This window comes from Hoplias malabaricus, chromosome 4 (genome assembly GCF_029633855.1).
Source record: "Hoplias malabaricus isolate fHopMal1 chromosome 4, fHopMal1.hap1, whole genome shotgun sequence".
In the NCBI taxonomy this organism is placed as follows: domain Eukaryota; kingdom Metazoa; phylum Chordata; class Actinopteri; order Characiformes; family Erythrinidae; genus Hoplias; species Hoplias malabaricus.
Window position 1 is genome coordinate 38,302,967 of NC_089803.1, and position 25,144 is coordinate 38,328,110.

A 25,144-nucleotide genomic window follows, 5' to 3' on the forward strand; every position below is an offset into this window, starting at 1 on the left:
TCCATTCCGAGGCCGCTTTCAAAGCCTCCCCCACAGGATCTTTGGGGCCTGTGCGGAATGGAGTCCGGCGAACGGCACACCCCTTGAGGTAGTAATCCGCGCTAGCTGCGTCCTTGTGGTCGTACATTCTGTCAGGAGCGAGGGGCGGATTGAGGGAGGCGGACGCATTCGCTAAAACACGGGATAATTTAATATAAACAAAACAATGATACTTAAACAGGAAATAAACAAACAAGGAGCCAAACAAGCTAAATAAAACAAAGGAAACTGGACGGGGAAAACAGGACAGACGGACGAAAAGCGACACGACGAAAAAGGAGAAGAAACGGGGAAACTCTAGAGACAGACGGACAGACTAAATACCGTGACCAACTAAACACAGGATAAAGGGGAAATGTACGACACACGGATGAGAGACAAGAGGGCTTAAATACTCACACAAACGAGACACACCTGAGACAGATAACGAGAAGGACGGGTAACAGATGACACGGACGAGGAGGCGGAGACAAGGACATAAACAAAACATAGCCATGTGCGAATAAAGCACATGGCGGGGACAACAGACTGACAGGACGAAGGCGTGACACCATCTCTGTCATTTACACTGAGATAAATGTGTTTTAAATATTACAGAGGCCCTGAAGTAAAATAACATTACACCACTTACACAAGTAAAGTAATCCTGTCAAACGATGGCTTCAGATTTTACATAGGTAATCCAGAGCAGCAAAATAACATGATAATATTTTCTACTGGATGACAAAAGCCTGTCTGCGCTTCCTGTTATAGTCTGTAAAATAGTCTGAACATCAAAAAAAAAAAAAAAAAAAAAAAAAAAAAAATAGTGACTTTGCTCCTCTGTTAAACTTTAAGTTAGAGTTTAAATTAATAACAAAACACCTATTAATGTGTGTGAGGGAGCAGTGCTGTTGTGGTAAGAGCAAAAGCAGTTTATCTAGCCTCTTGTCGTCCTTTGGGGAATACTAACACACTGCAGTCACAGCTTGAAGTTCTGGGTGTTGACAAAGATGAGAATCATGATTAGAAATAGTGTAAGTCTTACCTGCAATCATCACCTGCTCTGTATACCAGTATGATTGACATTTTTAAAAATAATCTGTTGCAGAAAGATTTGAGGCACATTATGGAGGTTTTGAAAGGGGAATTTCTTAGCCAATCCAGATATCTGGTATTTTTTATGTACACTTGCCAATCCTGATTCATAAAAATGTATGAAATGTACAATTAAGCACTTGATTTGATTTCAGTTAAAGGGCATGTAATATTAATCTTATAAATTAGATAACAACATAGATGTGCATTGCATTAATCGCTGCATTAATAAATTGTCAAGTGCTACAGTGGAGAAATTTAACTGCAGCAGCCAAGTGACATTGCTACATTCTCCACATCTATAGTTCAGTAAAATATTGGTTTCAGCTACCAGTCAAATGTAAACATCTGTCTGATGTATTTAATGCTAATATTTGTCTAATTTCACATATTTTCAGGGTTTTTTGTGCATACATTAAGGTAATTCCTGTTAGGGTTGACACACGTTAACTTATTAAATAGTCATTACTTATGTACTTATGGAGGTCCAAGCATTTATTATACTCTCCTACAACATAAGACACAGTTAGTTTGCATTTTATTTTATGTAGTAATTAAGTGATAACAATTGGGATGCAATATGTTTGAGATATTAAAGGGTTTATGTTATGTGCTAACATTAAAATATATGTGCCAATCCCAGTATAGAGGCATGTTACTGCATGCTCATGGAGTTACTACCTTTGCCTTTGTGCTTGAGAACTTAAACCAGTGCAACTGCATTTGTAGGACAGTAGCAGTATGCAGTTCTGGTTTTCCTCCCAGGGCCATGATTCTAAGGTCCAGACCTCTGCTTGAGAGGTGTGAGTAAGTGTGGCTGTGTGTGAGCAGTGAAAGCCTCTCTCCACACCTCCTAATTCTTTGCTGAGTCTGAGGGAGATTCTTTACCAGCAGGAGGAAATAACCTGGTGTCAAAAAGTCTGAAGCTTTATTGGAAACATTTCTCTAGCTCGATTTTTCTGAAGTCTGTTTGATTACCACCATTTTTCTGACCAGAGGGAAAGATGTATTTATACTTTTAGCTTGGAGGAAGTAGGCAAATGTCGAGTGTGGTTGGTGTATTGGGAGTGTTTCTAGAGTGTGTGAGTGTTGGGGTGTGTCTACAGTAGGTTGGTGGGTGAACATATGAGTCTTATTGAGATTCTGACCTGGGCAGCTGAGCTCATGCACATTAACAAACAGGTCAGCATGAGTTTTATGTCTTTGTGTGCAGGCTTGCTTCAGTTTAAATCCATGTCTGGAGGGGCTGAAGACTGTTTGTCTGTGTTTGTTAGGAAAAGGAAGATGGATTCATGAAGCAAGTCTGGGCACATCTGTTGGAAACTGGCAAGAGAAGAAAGCTCTGGCATTCTGGGATCTGCCTGAGTAGCTTACATTATGAAATGTCCAAAATACTCACCATCTATACAAACACACACACAATGTGGCTAATTTGGCCTGCGGCTCTGTTCCGTAGAGATCGCCTGAGTTGGCCAGTAGCAGTTGCTTCTGCTGAGGAATATTTCTATAATCAATTCATTTATGGACTATTTTTAAATGAATGTCCTTCACTTTTATCTGTGTAATAAGCAAAAACTGCTGAAGAACCAAATTAAACTGTGATTGATGGAATTCTAATGGTGAAACTAAAGTTTGGCACCGCCAACACAGAGTTACTTTCATTACAGAAAACTATGACAATACGTATACGTTGACCTATTTTTCACAACAACACTGTTGGACAAGAACTAAATAAAAATAATAATTTGTAGATGAGAACTATGTTGAAACATGCTGCACTTTTTAGAAATGAATTAAAACAAAACTAATTTGTGAAAAACCCATTACTTCTGATTTGAAAACAGAAAATCATAAGGAAGTAAAACCTTTGTCTGTTTGTTGCTGTCGGGTCAGAGAAACCTGCCGGCTGGAACAGTGAATAGGAATCTCAAACAATCATTTCTTCAAGCATCTGCAAGTCTCTTGTATCAACATTTGGCCAGCGATGATAGAGCTGAGTTCCATTTAAATAAACACAAAATGTATTTTAAGCCGTTGTTAAAAATTAAAAATTAAAATAGTTAAAATAGTAAAACCTTACATTACTAACATTAAGCTAATTGGTTTTTTTATGGATAAAACTGCACAGAAATATTTTTAGTTTTCATAAACTAAAAATTAGACTAAAACTAACAATAATTAAATGACTACAACAAGACTACAACAAATAAATATTTTAGTCAAAATACTAAGACTAAAGACTAAAGCTAAATCAAAGTCAGCTGCCAGCTGTGTTGTGTTCTGCCACAATGTCTCTGTTTATATAAGGACTGTACATTACACTGTATGCACATTGCCAACTCCATAAGGAACGAGGCATATGTGCAAATGAGCAATGACATGGAGCTGTGATAGTCAATCAAATGTTTCATGCCCTATGGAGCAGACTGCTTTGACCTTGGGTCCTCTGGTAGATTTGTCATGTACATGAGAGTTGAGGGCAAGTGATTACTGCTGAAGAGTATGTGTATGAATCTCCAGATCATTAGTTTTTAAGCAGCAGCGATGACTTTTTTTAATAACGATACATTGGCAGATCCTGACCAAATTAAAACATTCAGTTTGTAATGTTTTTAATTAACCTTAGATTATTCTTTCCTGACTGGATGTTTGACTAATAGCAAGCTATAGGCTATAGACTAATTGTTTTGATTAGTAGTTTGATAATGAAATATATGCAAAGTGTACTTTCCTCATACATATAAATTGTGGTCCTGTTTAAATGGTGTTATGAACAAAGAGACATTAAGATAGTACTTGAAATTACATGTCAAGCTTAGCATAAATTGGCAAAAAGGAGAAGTTCAGTATTATCAATTTGTCAGGTTAATGAATGTAGTGAATGAATGTAGCATACAAAGACATTTACAAACTGTCATTTTTTTTCTAAAGTTTGCATGTGGCAGTCCTGTATAATGTAGAATGGGTTTGAACACTCACCAGTGAGCAAGTGCCTGCTGGATAAACGATGCTGAGCTAGTTTAGCCACTTTCAGAGAATTATAGAGCACTTTCATTTTCAAGTAAACTTGTTATCAGTGACTAATCGACTTTGTTGAATTGTTTGTTCTCACCACAGACGCACACATTCAGGAAGGACAAATCTTGGCCAGGCGTTTGGAAATGATGTTAAAGCCAGTTCATCTTAACATTTTCTCTCTCTCTCTTTTTTTCTCTGTCTCTCATTTCAGAGTGTATTCCATCTGCGGGCAGATTGGAGGTGGCAGAAAAAGGCCTCCTCATTGCTGGGAGAACAGACGCCACTGCAATTAAACCTGACACCGCCGTTTAGAGCCTAACACGCACACTCCTGTGAGGGCCCACTGGCGAGCTGCACTCAACTCTTATGGGTACAGAGGGAGAGGGAGGGAGGGAATGTGGAAGAGAGCGGAATGGATGGATTGAGGAATGTATGTGTGTATGCGTGTGTGTGTTTGTGTTTGTGAGAGAGAACAAAGAGAGATGCCCCACAGCACAACGAGAGGCTAGTGTTTTCATACATGCCACAGCATAGCTGACCCCTGTCTCACTCAGATTCATACCCACACACAGAGTCAAACAATATGTTTGAGTGTAGCTGGTGCTGTCAGTGTGTGTGGGGCTGTGTGTGTTTGTGCCCTTTCTTCATTTGGCATTCATTGATTCTTGTATATGAATGAATGAAGTGTGTGTGCCTGTGTGTCTGTGCGGAAGGGAGGGAGGGGGAAATAGCATGAGTTGTGAGTGTGCTGGGCTTTGTGTAAGAGCTGGTGTGTTAAATAGAAAGAAACAATACCTGCCTGTTAAATGTCTAAAGAGAGGTTGTTTTGGTGGATGGAAATGACATAAATATTATGAGTTTGAATCAGAGGAAAATAAAATGTAAGATATGTGCCATTTTAGCAGAAGACTCTACTCTTTTCTCAAATGTCTATGAAAAGACATCTCTGATGGCACAGAGGGATAGAATGGAGAGAGGGAGAGTAGGGAGTATACTGGAGGCATTGAATGAGTGTGAGCATTAGTGATTGTGTCAGATTACTATTTGCGTGTGTTGTGGGGGTGTGTGTTACGGTTGAGATTTGTGCGTGTGTAATGGGGTGGAGATTCTATGGATGACTCTGTATGCTTTTTTTGGAAAAGACTTTGTGAAAAGAAGTGTAGACTTTCAGTACGGTGAGGAAAAGCCATCTGTGATGGCAGAGATGCTGATCTAAGAATCATAGTGCGTTCCTTCTATTATGGTGTATTTGTGTGATATCAATGTGCAGAGATCATTGCTGTTTGGAAAGCAATCTCTCTCTTTTCTCTCCTCCAATCCCTCCTGATGGGTTTTACAAGCTGCCAATAATTCGTAGCTATTGCAAGAAGCCCCAGACCACTCCCCCTTTTCCTCTCGCTAATACTAAAAATAATTTAGTGGCATCAGCAGAGGAAGCTGTTTTATCCCTAAATCTGGGCTGAAGGCAGGGTTTGGGGCAGTGGGGGTGGGTGGGGGAGCTGGTATGGGGTGTATCGTGTGGAATTAGACTGTGACAATCTCAGGCTCTATCTCAGTCCAGCAAAACACAGCTGTAATGCTATAACCCCACCCCCTGGCTCTACTACTAAACTCACTGCAATTTGGTGGATTTGGTCTGTGGAAAACACTGCATTAAAAAGCTCACCATCTGATGTCCTTCAGCCTGCAGACTCTACCTCATTAGACTCAGCAGCCTCCGCAAAAGGCACAAGATGCACTTTCTGAACGTGACGCAAATAACCTGTGACCGCATTCGTACCCCACCACGATCAATCTCCTGCACATCACATTCTGGCACCCACCGCACGTCGTTCTATCAGTCAAGCCAGCAGATGATAACTTGATGTCGTTATGATTTATTCGTTTACGGTGACACTCGGTTTGGACGGTAATGATCGCCGCCGTGCCCAGCAGGGACTTTATTGTTGACGTGACAGCGACAAGCTATTAGGAACATGACCAGAGGGCCCCACACACAGGCCTAGATTGAAACGAAGGAGAACAGAGGCTGTTAATTTCAATCTAGTGTGTGTGTGTGTGTGTGTGTGTGAGAGAGAGAGAGAGAGAGAGAGACAGAGACACAGATAGGGAGAGAGATAGGTGAGGATGCAGGCAGCAAATGAGAAAAGCAACGAGGGACTGGATTGGGGCTTGTTGGACCATGTGATCACATGTGTTTCGGGGGAGGGTGTCAGAAAGTAGGTGCCAGAGTGATGAAAGGAAAGGTGGAAAAGAGGTGATGGTGAAGAGGAGTAGAGGAGGGGATGAGGGAAATGTTTCAAGTGTCACACGTTTTCTGTCGAAGTGTGACAACACTGCTAGGATCCTATTTGTTTCCGTATATTGGTCACTGGTAGTTTAAGATAAGACTTCAATTACAAAATTAAAAATCTCTCTCTCTCTCTCTCTCTCTCTCTCTCTCTCTCTCTTTCTTTCTCTCTCCCATGATCTCTTGTATTAATCTGCATGTTCTTAAATTATCTGTGCATGTAGCTTGTTCACCTCTTAAAACCCTGCATTGTATCATGATTTTATACAAATGCCACAAGCTGAATAAATAGCAGACAGTGATTATGCTCTTTCAGAAATGCCTTTGCTCGAATTTTATCTCATCAACAATGGTAACAGACTCTGCAAATGAAAGCCTCATTGCTTGTGCAATCTTGCATGTAGCTTCTTTAAAAAGACAAACGAGAGAAGCGAGTTGGAAAATCATTTTCACATATTTAGCAATCTGACTTTTTTTTACTCCCATTCCTTCCAATCAGCAGCCTGTTTTTCAGTTTCCGTAGCTTTCCACAAGACTTCTCGTGAGACATGTTCTTTTAGTGGGCCCAGATCTCTAATTGAAAAACATTTACCTTGGGTTTGTGTCTACAAAGGTCCTAAGGTAATAGAAGACTCCACTTAATTAAATAAATGTGATCTGAAACCTTGCTAATCATTTAGTGTCTGTCATTTTTAGAGGAGTGGATGAATTCTTTGAGATCCTTGTCAGCAGAGCTTATCTCCTGAGTGTGAGTGGGTGGAGGGCTCCACAGAAAGCAGCAGTAAACCCGGACTTGTGTACATCAGACTTCAGAATGAAATACGTGATGCCATTCTGGAGTGGGGCGAAAAAAGAAAAGAAAAATCCCCCTCATCTCTTTTGTGGTTAAGGCACATGAACATGACGATTCAGGCAGGCAGGACACTGATGAAGAAAGGCCTGGCAGACGTAATGAATCACTCTAATTGTCTATAAACAATATGTAAAGTGGGCATTAATTATAGCATCCGGAAATCCGTGGCAGCGAGCGAGGAGTGTGGGCTGGGAGAGGGATTATGGAGGCCCAGTGTGGGCTCACAGGCCCTCACAGTTCTTTTGGCTTTGCTCATTTCCTGACTCGCCTTAAGTGTCATTGAGTGATTCCACAGCTCTTTAGCTACTATAGTGATGCCTCTACTTCACTTGGTGGTTCCCATTAGTAATGGATCGTCAATTTTATATCCCCATAGATCTGCACTATTGATAGATAATAACCTTTGTATTGATATTAACATTCTGTTCCATGCACTAGAGGTGTCACTGTTGCCCTGTGTATGGCTGGTTTTGTTGTTGCTGTTGTTTTTCTTATTTCTATTTTGTGAATTTGTGCACCTTACGCATGACATCCAAAGCTTGACAGGCCACTGAAATATGTGTAATTTGCTGAGTGTACGGGTGGGTAACATCACGAAATTGCATTAATTTCTTCATAAATCATGTCACAGTGTTCCACACTGCACATTTCAGAGCATCATTGATATCATCAGTGCATCTAGAAACACCGACCAACTGCATGTTTCCCTGAAAGAAGAATCGAAAATTTTATTATTGACTAAAAATAATAGTATTCATATTTTTATGGTATTTTATGAAATGGCTATACTGAGGTATTTTCTATATTCCGAACAAAGGTTTAAACGTTACACCAAGATTAAACAAAAACAATGATCTGATTAAATTTGTCTGAAGGCTCTTACTAACAACACAGAATCTTGATATGGACTTTCATTAACAGACACATGTAATTCCATATTTTCAACACCCTGAAATGTTTTTGTATTGTGAAGAGTGTTGTATATTAGGAAAATATATTCAAGTATGTGATTTTGGCCAATCATAGCCTGTTTCTGGATCAGTTATGGACTCGATAGGACTCGATATATCAACTAGTAATGTGATATATTTAGATTAGTTTGTAGTTGGAATAGAGGTGCCCCCCCGCCCCCAACAACCCATTCCCCTGCGTCATTGCGTGTGTACTCTGGTGGGTGTGTGCCTGCCTGCCTCGGGCAAATCAGACTTAGCCCAATGGGACTGATGAGGAAAAGACTGGGAGGGCCTCTCTCTCTCTCTCTCTCTCTCTCTCTCTCTCTCTCTCTCGCTCGCTCGCTCGCTCTCTCTCTATTCATCTTGACTGTGTTGGTGCTGGCGCTCAGCTGGAAAAACGTGCACAGCGTGCTGAAAACTGCACTATAGGGGGTCTCACACACACCCCTACACCTACTCTCTCTCAGACACACACAACCACACATGCTCACACACACACACGCACACACTCTCTCTCACACACACACACACACACACACACACACACACACACACACACACTAAGACTTTCTACCTCTCTTGTATGTTTGGGTTTATAGTAGCCTGAGGGCAAAGTGACATCTCATTTACATGTGCTGGGGTAGCAAATGAAGTACCACACTCATACCCTCTAAACTGTCCCTTTCTTTCTCTCATGCTTTGTGTACTGTGCACCTAATGTGTGTGTGTGTGTGTGTGTGTGTGTGAGAGAGAGAGAGAGAGAGTGCACAGGTGGTCACATGCACACATTGCCTAAAAGTGTGGTTAATTGTGACATTTCATCTGAACACAAGTGCTGTTTGTGTGCCATGATGTAGGCTCTCAGTGGTTAATGGCTGTGGAGGAACAGTCCAGCCCCTCTCTACAGTCAATTTTCAATCCTCCACCTCTCAGAGCAAGTGCTCTCTCTCTCTCTCTCTCTCTCTCTCTCTCTCTCTCTCTCTCTCTCTCTCTCTCTCTCTCTTCTCACTGACATTCTACCTTTCTTGTTCTCTCATCTTTCTTCTGCTTCACTCTTTCTCTCCACTGCACCTCCTCTTCTGTCTCTCTCCATCTCCCTCTGTCTGTCTCTTAGTTTCTCTCTTTCTGTGCTTCTCCCTCCCTCTCCTTCTCCGTGTGATCCCTCTTCAAAAGCCTTTAGCTGGAGCAGCCGTTTATCTAGCAGCCCTGATTCTGATGGCAGATCTTTCTTCTCACACAGAGCCAACCTGTTCCCTCAGCATTCTCAGCCTCTGCATTTATGCTGTTGCTTTCTCTCACAGACGCGTGTGCGCATGTGTGTGCTTTCTAAAACAAGTAAATTAAGTGAACCTAGCATGCTAAAACACTAGTATGTGCCCCATTTTGTACAGTTATTGTATGTTTTGCAAAAACCAAAAGCAAACCCACTTGCTTTTCTTAAATGAGTTAAATTAGACTAGACTGTCAACAATTCAAGTCAATAATCTTGAATCTAAACTAATCTCAGGTTGTAGATTGCTTAAAAACTCTAATCTCTGTATAACATGACAGTTATAAAAATTGATAGAGGTTCAAAAATCTACACAGATATTAAAAATCTTTTTTTATGTATGTCATTGTCTTAGCCATAGAAGTGAAAGGTATATACATATGATATCAGATCAGAATCAGTATTGTATTGTAAAGGAATTTCTTTTAGTGTAGGTGTTGACATAAATATTTACATGTAAAAGTATAAAAAAAATACACCAAATGTAAGTTTAACAATGGGCCCAGGCTCAACTGTGCAAGAGTGAACCTGAGGCAATCTGCAAAACAAATCAACATATGGGCTGCTAATGATTTGTTAAATATGTCTTAATATAAGGGGCACAATACATTTCCAGTATTCCCACGCTTTTCAGTATTGTTATTGAAAAGTGTGAACATTTAAAAAATTTAATTATGGTCAACTTTCTGATCGGCAGAGCTAATGCTAGCCAATAATATGTACAGCATATTGAGAGCAATGTTTCTACCAAAATTTGTGAAGACGTTTGTGGAAATTGTTCCACAATTGTACATTTTCATGAATTTTCCTGCATTCCAGAGGTGTCAACTATGCATTTAAAGCATAGGTGTCACTATAGAACCAATGAAACAAGCATATCCTGAATTGCAGTATCAGATAAAAATGCATTCTAACTTGTGAAGTTTTATTAGATTTGAAACATTCTAAGCCCCCAAAACACCACATGATTTTTAAATGTTACTCATTCCAGTCAAAATGGCTGACTTTTTGGTAGAATTGGATAATACGCAATGATCTTTGTTGGGTGTGATAAGATCAGTTACCTTGCCCAATTTGGTGCATACCTGACAAGTTTCATCCTGACCATTGCTCAAACTCCATGTAAGCTTTAGAGTTGACTAAGCACGAGGCCTTGGTCAATTTTTGTTTTGTTTTTGAGCATTGGAAGTGTCTGCAAAGCCAGTTAATACATTTAATAAAATAATTTTAACATTATATATATTAAATTAAAAACAATAACAACAAAAACAATAAGGCAAGGGCACCAAAGGCACCAAAATGTCATGGCTGCCTCTTGGGGCATCATCTTATGCCGTACTGAGGATAATAAGCCAAAAAATACTGAACCCCAAAATACTCACTCCTGAAACAAACTAAACTTAAGCTTGAAATGCTCAAGCAATTTTAATGTATTCAACAAAAGGACAATTTCAGTGAGAAGTGATAACTCTACTGAGTGCCACTTGCAGTAGTCAGTGCATCCACTTTTACCAACTTCACTGACAAGCAGCATGGGAGTGTAGTATTTCTCATGCACAAGTCTAATGGTGGTAGTGTGGTAGCACAGATTAAACTATTTTGCGATTTTTATTCCCTTATTCACTCTTTCCTGCCCTCATAAAACCCTTCTAACAACCATGGAATTCAACATTTATTTCAGAAATGACCGTGTCAGGGCTCCCAAGTGAGATCCAGGAGGAAACGAATCCTTGTCTTTATCCACCCAGTGTTGGTGGCACTGTGTATAACAGTGGGAGTTCAGCTAAAAGCTAATGGCAGGGAATTGGAGAGCATTAGTAATTGGGGTGAAATGTTGGTAATAACCTAGATGTTTAAAAAAAATGAACAAAAATGACTTAGAGTGGTCCATTTGTTTTGACTTTTTTCCCAGCACTTTTATTATGGCTTAAATCCCCTGATACTTTGAGCTCATGTTCTGAGATTGCTTGTGTTTAAGATCTTCTAATTAGAAGATGCATCATGCTCTTCTCAGTCTCAGTGGATAATAAGGACTGGTCAGCAATGACTGCGTTTGCGATAGCTCCTGTTTTTCTTGCAAAATATCAGAGCATTGCATCTCTACACCTTCTGCTTTGTGGCCCATCTGCTTTTGAGAGGTGCGTGGTGATTGGACACAGATGTTGAGAGGTGTCAGAGCTATTAGCACTCAGACGGCAGCTCTGAGTAACGAGAGATACACACAGCCTGGTGTGCGTGTTTTTTTTTTTTGTTTGTTTTTTTTGTTTTTTGTTTTTTTTGATGAGTCTACCACTCACTGCAGAGTGTCACTTGTAGCCATCCATTACCAAACATGTGCTGGGCCACAAGAGAAGAAAATCAGCTCTTTCTTAACTGAGAGAGTGAGAGAAAAAATTTCCAAAGTGATGTTGGATGACCTTGTTGAAGCTTGTGTTCCTCGCCTGCATGAACTGGTTTGGCTTTTTTAGAATGTTAAAGGGATTAAGGGAGAAAGTTCTGGAGAATCCTACTCTAATCCACATGCCCCTTGATCAAAGCAGGCTGATGGCTTCTTTGAGTCCAGTTCACTCTTCTCAGCTCCCTTTCTCTGTTTCATAGCATTGTAGACTTTTCCCCATCAAAGAACGCTGTCAGCTAATGTTTGGAGGACACTGAGAAGAAGGAAGACAGGGCTAGAGGGAGAAAGCAAGTCAAGGCAAAGAGAATTGTACTTCTCTGGTCATAGAAAGCCTCTGGACAGTTTTTTCAGTAAACTCTCTGGTACCTGTGTGAAAAGTGTATTTCCCGGTTTCCCTTTAAACACTAGAGTGAAACTGAAAGCTTCTGCAGCTAATCTTATTCCCAGCACCTCTTAAAGCCTTTGAGCCTATATTAGTTAGACTTAAGGGACCAATTTTTTCTCCCCTAACTCATGTGGTGGTCTTTGAGGGGGATTGGACAACTGTTGCTTGAGCCACATCAACAAGGCACACGTTGTCAGTGCTTCACTTTGTGATAATACCATGTGAAATGTTCTATTGTGGAATAACTGAATTCAAACTTGTTAGCTTTTCAGCATTTTACATTTTTGCTACTGAGCTGTGTGGAAACTTTAGGTTTCATTCAGGAGGTTCCTGTGGAGGAATTTTTTATTTAAAACCTGAAAACTGAATCTTGGGTCTTGTTTCCCACCTGAATGTATTTATTTTTTTGTTTGTTTGTCTGTTGGCAAAAGGAATTTGATGGGAATGTCTTCTGTAGTACGTATATTTTTCATTGTTGCTGTTATCTTCACCACGTGATTTTCACTGCCTTTGCTCCCTATATCTCTTTAACAGACAAGAACAAGCTGTTGCAAGACAGTGCTCATCCCAATTGTGTACTTCAAGATCTCATACTCGATCAAGCAGTTGAGAGGTTCTTGTTTTAATATCAGGTTTTGTAAGCTTTGTTACTCTTCAAAAAGTACCTTTGCAGCCTGAGACATGCCCTGCACAAGCCTGGAATACCTTAGACTATGTATGATTCCCCTCTGGATGCAAGTGGAAAAAGTATCAGCCTTTCACTTCAATGATATGCATTTTGATGAAAAATAAAATAAAATAGTCAAATAACTGTAACATTCCGAGTGTGGGAAAGGTTCACTGGCTTCACTATCCTGGTCAAAAAATACTGTATAAGAGCCGGTCTGATGGTGCAATCTCAAGGCATGATACAATGCAACATTAGTGGAGATGGATGGAACAAGGTGTTGAGCGACTGAAAGCATTCAACCTGCAGCCTGCTACCTGATGGAAAAAAGAAGAGTGGAGGCAGGGAGGTGCTGTCACTCTAAAAAGCTGACAGCTTTTTAATGTGGCTCAGGGACAGCATGGACGCCAGCCTGAATGGAAGTGTGAAAACGGTCATTGTGCCATCAGAACTGACAGTGGGCCCAAAAACCTGAGTGGGGAAAACATCCTGTTTGTGAGAACGGTAACGCTTGAGGCTGTGAAGGGCAGCTTTCCAGAGCAGATCAGCTGGACTGGACACAGCCCTCTATTAATCAATGAGGGACAGAAGGGAACTATTGCCAAACAGATCAATGAAAGGAGAAGCACTGCCAAATGAAACTTAAGCTGTGACTGAAAGCATTAGTTTTGAGGAGGGGTATACGGCAAAGCTTATTTACAATTTATTCTCTCTCTCTCTCTCTCTCTCTCTCTCTCTCTCTCTCTCTCTCTCTCTCTCTCTCTCTCTCTTCTCTCTGTCCCTCCCTCCCTCCACTTGTTGTTTACCGAAGTACAGAAGATTAATTCTCCAATCTGGACATGAACTTCACATCAACTCTTAAACTCCAACTCTTCTAAGTACTGCATGTTCTGAGTTTAATCACCAGTGCACTAAATCACTAAGTCTGACTTGTCATATCCCCTCTTAGCGATTTAGCATGAGTCAGTTTCGCAGCTGACCTCCAGTCAAAGTCTGAAATGACATTCATGCATCTGAAACACACTTAAAAGGCGCATGCTTGGTTTGCAGCAGCATACACTAATCCAAGAAGCTGCTGCGCACCAGATGCTTTCTATGTAGGCACACAAATCACTGTCGACATCCAACGTCAGTGCACTTTCGCTCAGTGACCAGCGCTGCTCAATCAGTGTGACACTCAGCATTTTTTAATACTGCATTAAATTAAACGCAGAAAGAAACACAGGAAGCGATGATGGGTTGTTGGGGAAGTCAATCTACAATTGAAAGTAAACAGACACACACTAAGCTAACATAGCCCCCCCCCCCACACACACACACACACATTTTCATGATTCACACAGTGTTGTTGAAAGATTTATTACTTTAAATATATTTGCGCCCTCACTGTGAGCAATTCAGTCAGTATAATGTAGCCAGGCTTTTATTGTACTGCCTATCTGAATGTGCATGTGTATTTGTGGTGTGTGGTTGGCACAGTTATCTGCACTTCATATGAATGTGATCTGTGATATGATTGTGGTTTTACAAGAGGAAATCATTTTGCCTGTTTTTTTTTTTTTATCTTTTGTCACACCGACTGATTTCAGTCTCACGTATCAAATGTAAATGTAGCTTATTTCATACCTCACTATATAATTAGAGCTGTAATTACATAATTATGTTTGAAACGAAGGTAATAACTCTTTACATTTAATAGAATGCTGGGATTTAATTCCCCACTGTGACAGTCTTAAAGTAAATTATTCACAGGTTCACAACCAACTCTTTGTGTGATCCTTTGTCAACTTCTTGCTAAATACACACATTCTCCATGTTTTAATGCTGTAAGTGCGCACAGGAGAAGGTCCTAAGCAAATTCCACCCGAACGCTCTCCTGTGGTGTTTGGAGCGTCTGCTGTAACTTGCTTGTCTTGCATTATCTCTGCCACGCCTCCATAGCAGCGGCCCACAGGCCACTCTGACAGGAAATTGATGTGCAGCTCCTCTGGAGTCAAACACACACTTCACTCTGAAAAAAGAAAGAGTTCAGCTTCCCACTGAAGTGGAGCTGTCTGTCTTGTTGGCAGTCTGTATATTCGCAAGCACACACCCCTCTCTCATATTCACACGCACACGGGGCCATGCGTGTGCACACGTACAGTTCAGATGTTAGGCCGGGCTTCTGAGGTGCGAGCTGCATTTAAACGGATGCTCTGGCAGTATTTTGCCTCATGGTGGAGTGGCTGTCAGCGCTCTGTTAGCACTGCCATTTGTCCCAGGGCACATGAAGGTGAGAGGCACTCGCTCAGCTCTGCTGGAGAGATTGTTGTCTCTGTGGGGGTGGCGAGGCCCAGGGTCTTTCTTCATCGGCTGCAGGAGCGGCCTGGTGGCGATGGAACTCCGATCGGATCGCTCGCCTGGAAAAAATGGTGCTTAGGTCCCAGGCCTGGGACAGATAGAGAAGGCAGCCAGACGTTTTATGAGCTTTTAGCAGAAATGACTGAGTGAACCACTAAGAATATCTTCTGCTACTGATCCTAGCTCAGGTCCTCTAATATTGAACATCTGCTGATATCAAATCTGATCTCGAGTTTGAATATTCTAGTCATATATTTCTCTTAGATTAAAGTTAGTAAAATCAGTTCAGTAAAAGCAACTCATTGCGCTTTCAAATGCTGAGGAAAACTTCTTGATTTCTAAGGTGTGTATATCTGTAATTTCATATTATATATATATATATATATATATATATTTTATCTCTTATTTGCACATGCTGTTACTTATACAGCTAAGTTTAATAGTGCGATGCTCTAGTGTCACATGATGCTAGTTTAACCCTGTTTTGACACATGGTGGTTAGCTTAACCTATATTAGGTTAAGGTATATTAGGTTAAGTAATATTGTGGCCTGCACTGCTGGTAGGGTAAGTGGCTGCTAAGGTGTTAATTTTCCACTTTGTCACATTTCACCAGTACAGATAGATATAAAACCCTTTAACCTCTGTGAGAGAGTGCCACACTAAAACAAGTTGTAGCTAATGCGCAATGTTAAGACATTGTGCTAGAGACGTTAGCAAAGAATTAAATATACATACCTTGAAATTGTTTTTGCACAAATCTTGTACCACTCTAAATGGTCCTTGTATGTTTTACCATGTTCAAGAGCTTTCCAGTCAACTATGAATGGAGAACAGTAAATGCAGTAAGCATTTAGGGAGTACTGTCAGTTGTGCATTGTGGCTTCTCAGGAAAAAGGAGAAAGGCTAAAAAGCCATTCCCAACTTGTGGGCACAGTGCAAACCAAAATAAAAAAGTGACAGAGAATAAGAAAGAGAGTTCTGAGAGGCCAAGAAGAATTAAAGAATCCACCAAGTCCATCCTGGTGAATCTGAGTAGTTTTTGGTTCCAACAACTCTGAGGCTGACACTCCCATGGACACTGCACATATCTGGAATGTACTGACCAAGGAGGACTTCTCACCTCCAACGCCCTTTTCACATATCAACTCCAGAGAAACTCTGGAGTAACAGGTCTGGAGATATTGCGGAGTCCTTTCACACAAGCAACGGGAGATTTTCTGTGTCAGGCGTGTTGTTGCAGTGGAAAATGCTTCACAGGTTTTAAGCATGCCCCTGTAGGAGAAACTCCAGAACATTAGCGGCATAATTCACTGCTGTAAAAAGACTTTGCCACTGATTAGTGACAAAAGGTAACATAAAATTTTAATTTTGTTGTCTCCCAAGATCTAGCACAATGCCTTTTGTTGCTGGGTTTTGTCATTTTCAACCAGAAGAAACTTAGTTGTCAAGTAAGAATTCACTATAACTCAGCACATGGCCTTGGTGTTAATAATTTTTGACTTAACTGTAGGTCAGACTTAACATCTCCAATACCAGTACATTAAAGCTTGCCTGCTTCTGCTTTAAATCTGATCTTTCTAGTTGGATAGGAACATTGTGAAGCTCTGATCAAGAGGCAGTGGCTGTACTTCCAGTCTTATAACATTTTATTCACTCCAGGAGTTAATTCTTAAGAGTCAGTGCAGCTGTTTTGGACGTGAGGAGAGTGAGAGAAGCCAGAAACATGTGGGCCTTTTCTTTCCCTCACCACTCGCTCTGTTGACCTCTGCTGTCTGCGACCTTCTAAAGGCACCACTAAGAGGATTTAATCCTGACGACAAACATAATCCAGTTCATGTCACTGTTAAATGGTTGAAAAAGTCACTTGTATCTCACAGAATTTTTAGCTAATATAAGCATGCTGTGCTAGATGTCTGGCTATTTTGGCTAACATATGCATGCTGTGGTGGATGACCATAGTAGGAAAGCTGTGTGCAGCTGTGGAATTCTTTCTGCAGCACGAGTCACAAGGTCTGAATAATATTAACTCTAAAGTTAAGAGCAGTTTGTTGGTGAGACCCATTGCCTTATATTCATATTTTAATCTGATGAACCTATTAGTAGAGTTTACTAGAGAGAGAGAAAGAGAGAAGCTAAATTTGATGTTGTCACTAGTGTAACACCTAATATCTAATCACTATATCACCTAATTATCTAATATCTCTGTTAATTTGGAATATATTTGAGATTTGTGTTATGCTACAAAATTAAGCAAAATTGTGTATATGACAGTGATCTTGATGTACCTTTATTTGCTCAGTGTGCTTTTTTTTATCTGCATATTTTATTCACATTTTATGAACACATTACAGTTTCTTGAAGACTGTGGCAGTCACACATCCCCTCTTTGTCTTTTAATTGAGTGTAATGAGCCTCATGAGAGAACCTCAAGTTATAAAATGGAAAATAAGTATCAGTGTAGTATAATGGATAACACAGTTACCTGCACGTTGTACTGTAATGCCAAATTATGCCTCTTCAGATTGAAAAACCTTTCTTTTAAACCTTTTTAGAGCCAAAAGTCTTAAAAAATGTCAAGAAATACACTTTAACCTTTTTAAATTGCCAGGCCCATTTATAAGTAATTTTGGACCATTTCTATTAGTCCATTCATTATAAAATATCTGCATATTTAAAGGGCAGTTGGCATTTTGAAAGGATGTTAATAACTGGGGTATCATTACCAAGATTTTGTTACCAAATTTTGGTGCTTTTGTTTGAAAAATGCATATGTTTTATGGTTATTTTCTGAATGCTTGCCATTTAGCTCTTTTTGGTGTGTTTTTTTTTTTTTTGATGCTAAACAATCTGTATTCCTAAATTCTAATTGCTCTGGATTAGTGATTCACTAGCCAGGTAAAAATTCTTTCACTTCTTTCATTCTTAAACACTTAACTTTCATAATAAGGTGGCTACATTTAGGAACTACTGAAATATGCTATTGTAGATGTACAGCAGAAATAACTATTGGGCATAAATGAGTACACTGATCAGCAACTAACAATATTCCACTTGTTTTACTGTGGCTGCAATATAGACAACAGTCAAACAAATAAGCAAAATATAAAGAGATAGGCAGGAAAACTGAAGGAAAACCGAGCTGTCCATATTTTTACAGCCAATCAGCCAATATCAATCAGTGTAGAAAATATCTGCTGAAAAGTCATCCCATATCACTGAGCACTTATTAAAACGCAGCTGGTACAAAGTAATACACAACAACCCTTCTGTATTATTTGAATACTTGGCAACCAGCAGCATTTGTACCAACTGTTATTTAACTTCTTGCTGCTCAAGAAACACATAAATAAGAAGTTTAGTGAGGAATGATGATTGAGTGGGGGTCTGCACACCCAACACACAGCTAATGTTGTGCAATGTGAAATCCGTATCTACCAACACACTGGGGGGACTGTGCATCGTTTTGCATGGGTATCCTTTTTGCAAAACCACTCCCAACTGCCCTGGGACCATATTGAGACTCCCAAAGGGGTCAGGTTAAGACCCCCTGCTCTGCATAAGCCACGTATTTAATAACAGTCCCACCCGTGTGGGACGGTTGAGGTTAAGATTCTGCATGTCTGAGCTGTTATTGCTGTTCATAGCTTTTGCTTGTCCTAGATTAAACTGATTACTGAAGATATATGTAATAAAGGATTTAAGACTGAACCATCGGTTCTTTCTGGCTTAGTATTCAGGATTATGGAAATAATAATAAGCCTTGAACTAAAGTTGATTATGATGTTGAACTGAGCATCAATATAAAGCAGGAGTGATGAAAGAGAAAGAGGACAATGCTTGCTTGAAGGTCTTTTGTCTGTTTTTCTAAAGAAGTTTGTTTAGCTTTTGGAGTTTGTTGCTCCTTTTATAAATTTAAAATTTTGTTGTTCTCTGTTCTCAGTTGTTTAAATATTTCAGATTTTTACCCAAATCTGTGCACTGCAAAACAAGTCTCTCCCACAAGACAAGCCTTCTTAATAAACATCACATTGTGATCTAGATTTTAAGGCTTGTTTTATTTTATGCATGAAGCTCTCATTTGGGATATGGCTGTTTCTTGGCTTCATGTGGTATGTTTTGTGTGTGTGAGTGTGTGTGTGGGTACAGATTTAGTTCTACAACTGCATAGCAATGAACTTTGTGCTCCCACTGTATTCAGTACCAATCCACCATTCTCTCCAACAGTAATAGAGCTTAAAACGTGAGATGTCAAAGAGAATGGAGAAGAGATGTCCACTTTTCTGACCACAGCCTCGGGCAGCCCTAATAAACCTGACAGTAGAAATACTGTAGCTCTGTCCAGCTTCTCTTTTTTCTCTGCTTTCTGAGGAGACACAAACACACATTTCTTCTTTCTGTCAGTATATAGAAATAACACCCCAGTCACCTTCATTTCCCCAATTTAACCTAAGCCATTCTTGCCATTTATTCAGCATTATTTATTGCAGCACAGATTAATCCCTTCCTTCTCTTTCTCTCCTCATATCAGCTGCTTGTCAGTTTCTCATCTCTCCCTCCATCATGTGACTGCAGCTTAGATTTACCCATTTATTCCTTCTGTAAAAAAAAAAAAAGAAAACTGCCTCCCTCAGCAGGATTTTTTATCTGATTGTGCTCATGTGGCCTCATTTCAGCCTATTCCATCTCCACTGTCTTCATACTTTGACTCTGGCCACAGCCAAGAGCTCAGCTCTATTGTCAATAAAATATACTGGCTGGTCTGAGTTGATTGAATTCAGTATAAATCAGTTTCCTAAGTACATCTCAGTACAATATTTAAGTTAACATTAAAGTTAACGACCGCAATTTTCTTGGCTACTGCCACTGTACTAAAAGATGTACCACTTATTGATGGCACAGGAGACTTAAAGGTGACATAGTTTTTAAGAATCTAGAAGATGTTTTCTCACCATTTGCCAGCTCTTCAGACTGTTTTCATGCTGGAAACCAGTCTGATGTGTCTGTAAATGAGTAACAAAATTCTCTGTCCAGTATGCCATCTCTCTCTCCCTCTCTCTGCTCATGGCAGAAGCATCTGGAGATTTTTTAGACAAAGGAGAGAACACCAAATGTTGAGAAACACAAACTGAGGTGCTCTGTATGTGGGTAATATTGACTTTGGATCACTTAAGGTGGAAATGTCTCCAGATTTTGGAGACAGCTAACTGCATTACCGAAAGTACTACAAAACTAAACAACTGGAAGTTACACTTCAGCCACGTGCAAACAGCAGTTGTTGTTTTTTATCCTGAAACACAAAGTTCCATCTAAAAAGACATGGAAATTATGAATGTAAACAACCAAAGAGAACTGTGTTTCCCTACAGTCGTAGATGCTCCGTTTAATGGCGATTCCCTTAAAACTGTTTATGATAAACAGCATTAGAAACAAAGGAGACTTGAACCCAGATAATAAATGCAAATTATTTGTGGTATCAAGATCAAAAGGGTTGAATCCGTGCCTTGTAGCTTGGTTTGAGATAAATATGTGTTGTTATGTCCAACAATCTGAGCAGTATGAGACTGTGAGATCTCCACAGAAACCCGTAAGGAGACATTTGAGATTACTCTTTTTCTCAGGAGGAATATTTGTGTGTGCAGATCTCCTTTGTCTTTTCATCTGATCTTGTTGTTGTCTTGGAAAAGCAGAATATTAATCTCTTTCTTGTTTATCATTTTCTTAGAAAGTGCTGCTTGTTTTGATTCTTTTCTGCATATCTTAAAATCACCCCAGAGAAATCACAATTTTTCTTTTAGTTTTTGCACTTCATTTGCAAGTTCTCTTTAAAATAGTTTGAAGCACACAACAAGCAGTGTATATTCGTTTTACGTAGTATATATCTAATAACACTGCTAAATCTATATATCGGTTTTGCTCTGTGCTACAAACAGAGACAGTATATATTGGGTTCATATTGAAATCAAAACATTTTTACTTAAAAACGTTATTGGACCAATGGATAAATAGATTGTATGTATATTATACATAATACTGTGTTATTTTAACCATCCACAAATAAATGTTATATTTCTCAGTGATATCAAACCAGGCAGATACGACCCCAGTCCACATGTGTTTATGTAATAACAGTGGCAGTACAAGAAAATGGGCAGATATGGGCATAGACCTCCACTTCTCATTTTGGTGCGATCACATGTACATGTAGATATACATCCTCAGTTAGAAAAGAGGTGGGGCACTATAATTATGCTATAAAGCCTGCTCTGTGTTTTCAGTGATAAATCTAAACAAATTTAGAAATTGATGCCTGCAACACATTCAAATAAAGGGGGGCAGAGGAATGGTTATCACTTGGTCAGATCACTATTTCTTTTAACTGTACTTTTTAAACGTTTGGGAACTGAAGATAATGAGGTTTCTGTTGTGTTGAGCCTGTAGTAGTCAAGACAGGGGCTCTGTTCTTCCTATTACAGGTCAGTGAAGCATCACAATGATTTTGAAAATGTCATTTTAAAGTAAAAATACTACCTTGTATTATTTTGAGTGTGGCCCGGTGGTGCAACAGGAAGTGTTGCTGTTACACAGCTTCAGGGTCTTGAGTTTGGGGGTTTGAGCCCTGCAACGGATGACTGTATAAGTCCGTGTGGGTTTCCTCTGGGTGCTTTGGTTTCCTCCCACTGTCCAAAAACACATGCTAATAGGTGGATTGGCTACTTAAGTGTTCATCGTTGTGAGTGTGTTGCCATGCGAAGGACTGGAAAAATACTTTTACTATATTTATGTTTTTGTATTGGTTGTAAACAGTTGGTGCACAGTCCTATTCCACCAATGATTATGAGAAGGTGTATCCACACTTTTGACTTTTGATATATTCATTCATTCATTATCTGTAACTTTCACTGTTGCTTCACAGGGCAACACACACTCACGCATTCACTCACACACTCACACCTACGGACACTTTTGAGTCACCAATCCACCTACCAATGTGTGTTTTTGGACTGTGGGAGGAAACCGGAGCACTCAGAGGAAACCCATGCAGACACAGGGAGAACACACCAAACTCCTCACAGACAGTCACCCAGAGCGGGACTCGAACCCACAACCTCCAGGTCCCTGGAGCTGTGTGACTGCCACACTACCTGCTATATATATATATATATATATATATACATATATATATATTAGTTTTTGTGTTGGTGTTGGTGAAAGTGGTTCTTCTTTTTCTCTTCATGATCCTCGTGGTGAGTAAGAGCTTTAACATGAAGGTTTATTATGAGTGCACCTGCACTGTGATAAGTAACCGCTTTTTCTCTTTTTTTCTCATATCCTCTCATCTCTGTTGCCTGGAAAGCCGTAGGACAGCCTCAGTGCTATGCTAGCTGTTCCGGGTAAGAGAGGAATCCAGTTTATTCGGGTCAGTAAAGGGAAATCAGATGGAAGTGGAGTAAACAGGAAAATGTTTCCCTGTATGCCTCCCACGGAGAGCTGTGCTCTCCACACACTCTGTAGTGCTGGAGCATCTCTGTAGAGGCTGGGCTGTGTGTGAGGAAGCTTTTTGTGGCTGAATGTTGAATGACAATCTGGATACTGTGTTACAGTTGTGCTGCAGATCTCTGGAGAAGTGGCTTGCGGTGGCTCTGTGGAAAGACGACATGATTTGAATAAAGTTGTGAGAGCCCCACCGCAGCTTAGCATGGAATCCCCTAGTCGAGCAGGGATGTTGTACTATGCTTCTCTGTGGAGAAATGAAATAAACTCTTTCCCCTCTCACTCACGCACTCACTTGCTCTCTCCCTCAGCTCCTCCACTTTTTTTTACTACTTTCTCTCCCCCACTTGCTCTTCATTTTCTCTCCCTCATGTCTCACTCTCTCTGCCTATCATTTCTCCTTTTCTTTGAATTTCTCACCATTTGCTTTCTTGTTTTCTCAGTCTCTGCCATTCTTTCTTTTTTGCCTCATTTCTCTGAATCCTCCTCTCGTTCTTTTACTATTTTCTCTCACTCATTTCTTAGGCTCTACTTTCTCCCCTTTTTGAGAGAGAGGGGTACTCGATCACACCATTGAAGAAATGGCACTGAGACGTAAAATATGTCTGCAATGTGGTCCTTATCTATATTTGTTTTCTTTCTTTCTCTCTCTCTCTCTCTGTCTCTCTCTCTCTCTGTCTTTCATTCTCTTCCTTTCTGTGTAAACCGCTGTGGTCTGTGTTGTAATTCCACCCTCAGCACAGCAGAAACAAGAGGAGACTGTGTGCTTCCTTAACTAATCGGAAACAAATTAGTCGAGTCCGTTGTCTATGTCTAAGGCACAGCAACAGCTGAGCAGATTTGGTTAGCTCTTGTAGCCGAGGACGGGTGGACGAATGTCTCCTCTAACTTAATGTTAAAAAGCTCTTTGTGTTTCAGGTAGGAGCATGTCAGTGAGGCGTCTACTGTGCAGATGCTCTCATCAGTGGGAAAATTGCTTTACAGCTGCTAGAACTGCAGCCAGCACACAGTCACTCAGTTAACTGAGTAACCTGTAGCCGTCTTATGCAGCCTTTCCTTTTTAAAATCAGCCTTATGCCACAGAAATCTGTCATTTTTACTTTGTCAGTCAAGCCATAACACTTAAGTATTCTATAACACTTAAGTAAGCATGTTATAGCTGTGGTTACAGAGCCTCAGCTCTTTGAAATGGTGAATTTTCGTAGGAGGAAGTGTTCTTCATTGTATGTATAATTCAGAAGGGTGGTTTGTAAGAGGGCAATATTGAAATTAGCAGAGCTGCAATTTTAATTATGTCCTGCATTGTTTCAGATTCCCTTAATGACACAATATACAGTGTTAAAATCCAGCCATTCTGATATTCTTAATGCTTAGAGCTTCATATATATATATATATATATATATATATATATATATATATATATATATATATATATATATATATTATATATATATATACAATTAGATTTTTCATATTCTAGAACATTTATTTTGGTGCATGTGTCATGCACCCAAAATAAATAGCAGCTGGCATTAATAAACTTTAATTTTATGAATATTTACAAGATTTTGATATGACAGCAACAGTATGAAGCTTGCATTTTAACAGAGTGGCTGTGCAGGATGATTTTTCTTTAGAGTAGTTGTTGCATTAAAACAGCACACATTATTGATAGCCTGTCAGTATTATGCTTACAACTTATTGTTCAGGAATCTGAATGATTGATGATGTGAGAATGTGTTCTCAAGCTCATGATCAATCTGAGTTATAAAGGCACTAGCTGTTTACTGTGGCCCAGTCTGCATGAGGAGGCCTTTAATGGTATATTTAAACCTGTGTGTTATCAGCTTCAGCTTTGGCTATTGGATTAGAGTGTGAGCTCTGTATTCAAGCTTATAACTGGGAGGGTGAAGAGGATTGGAGCTATAAATCCACCACCATATAGGTCATGAGATTAATAGGTTATTGTAGATCGAAGTGTTGGGAGCCACAGTCATTTTTCATCCTCATAATTGGGAAGTGTTTCTCTCGTACTGTGTGCTGGTTTGGGTTTATTTGGCCATGACATTGTGCTGGAGTATGATTCTGATCGCTGTGTTCATGTGTGTTTGTGCTGTTCCACTCAGTTTGGATGCTGTAAATCTCAGTAAGATTGATAGGTAGCCTAGATGGTGGAAATGACAGTGAGATTGTTTACTGATCCTTTCACTCTGTCTGTGTCCAAGAGAGAAGAACTGTGTACAGTGTTATATACTATCAAGCTACTGGGGCCCTACATTTGTGAAGGTGCAAGTAAGGCCTTGTGTAGTGCCACTTTGGTCAGGTGCAAGTGCATTCTTTCAGATTCGCACCCAGCTGCT

At 39.9% G+C, this 25,144-nt stretch overlaps 1 protein-coding gene across 2 annotated transcripts in view; it reads left to right on the forward strand.

Annotated features, from left to right (window-relative positions):
- Nucleotides 1–25,144, forward strand: part of plxnb2b (plexin b2b) — a 164,766-nt gene that overhangs the window by 77,184 nt on the left and 62,438 nt on the right. Inside the window, exon 2 of one of the 2 annotated variants that reach the window (XM_066666959.1) lies at nucleotides 4,346–4,504. The exons of the other annotated variant lie outside the window; for it this stretch is intronic. Within the exon in view, the coding sequence (XP_066523056.1) occupies nucleotides 4,501–4,504 (4 nt within the window). The 5' untranslated portion in view covers nucleotides 4,346–4,500. The remainder of the gene's footprint in view (nucleotides 1–4,345; nucleotides 4,505–25,144) is intronic. 2 annotated transcript variants of the gene reach the window in all.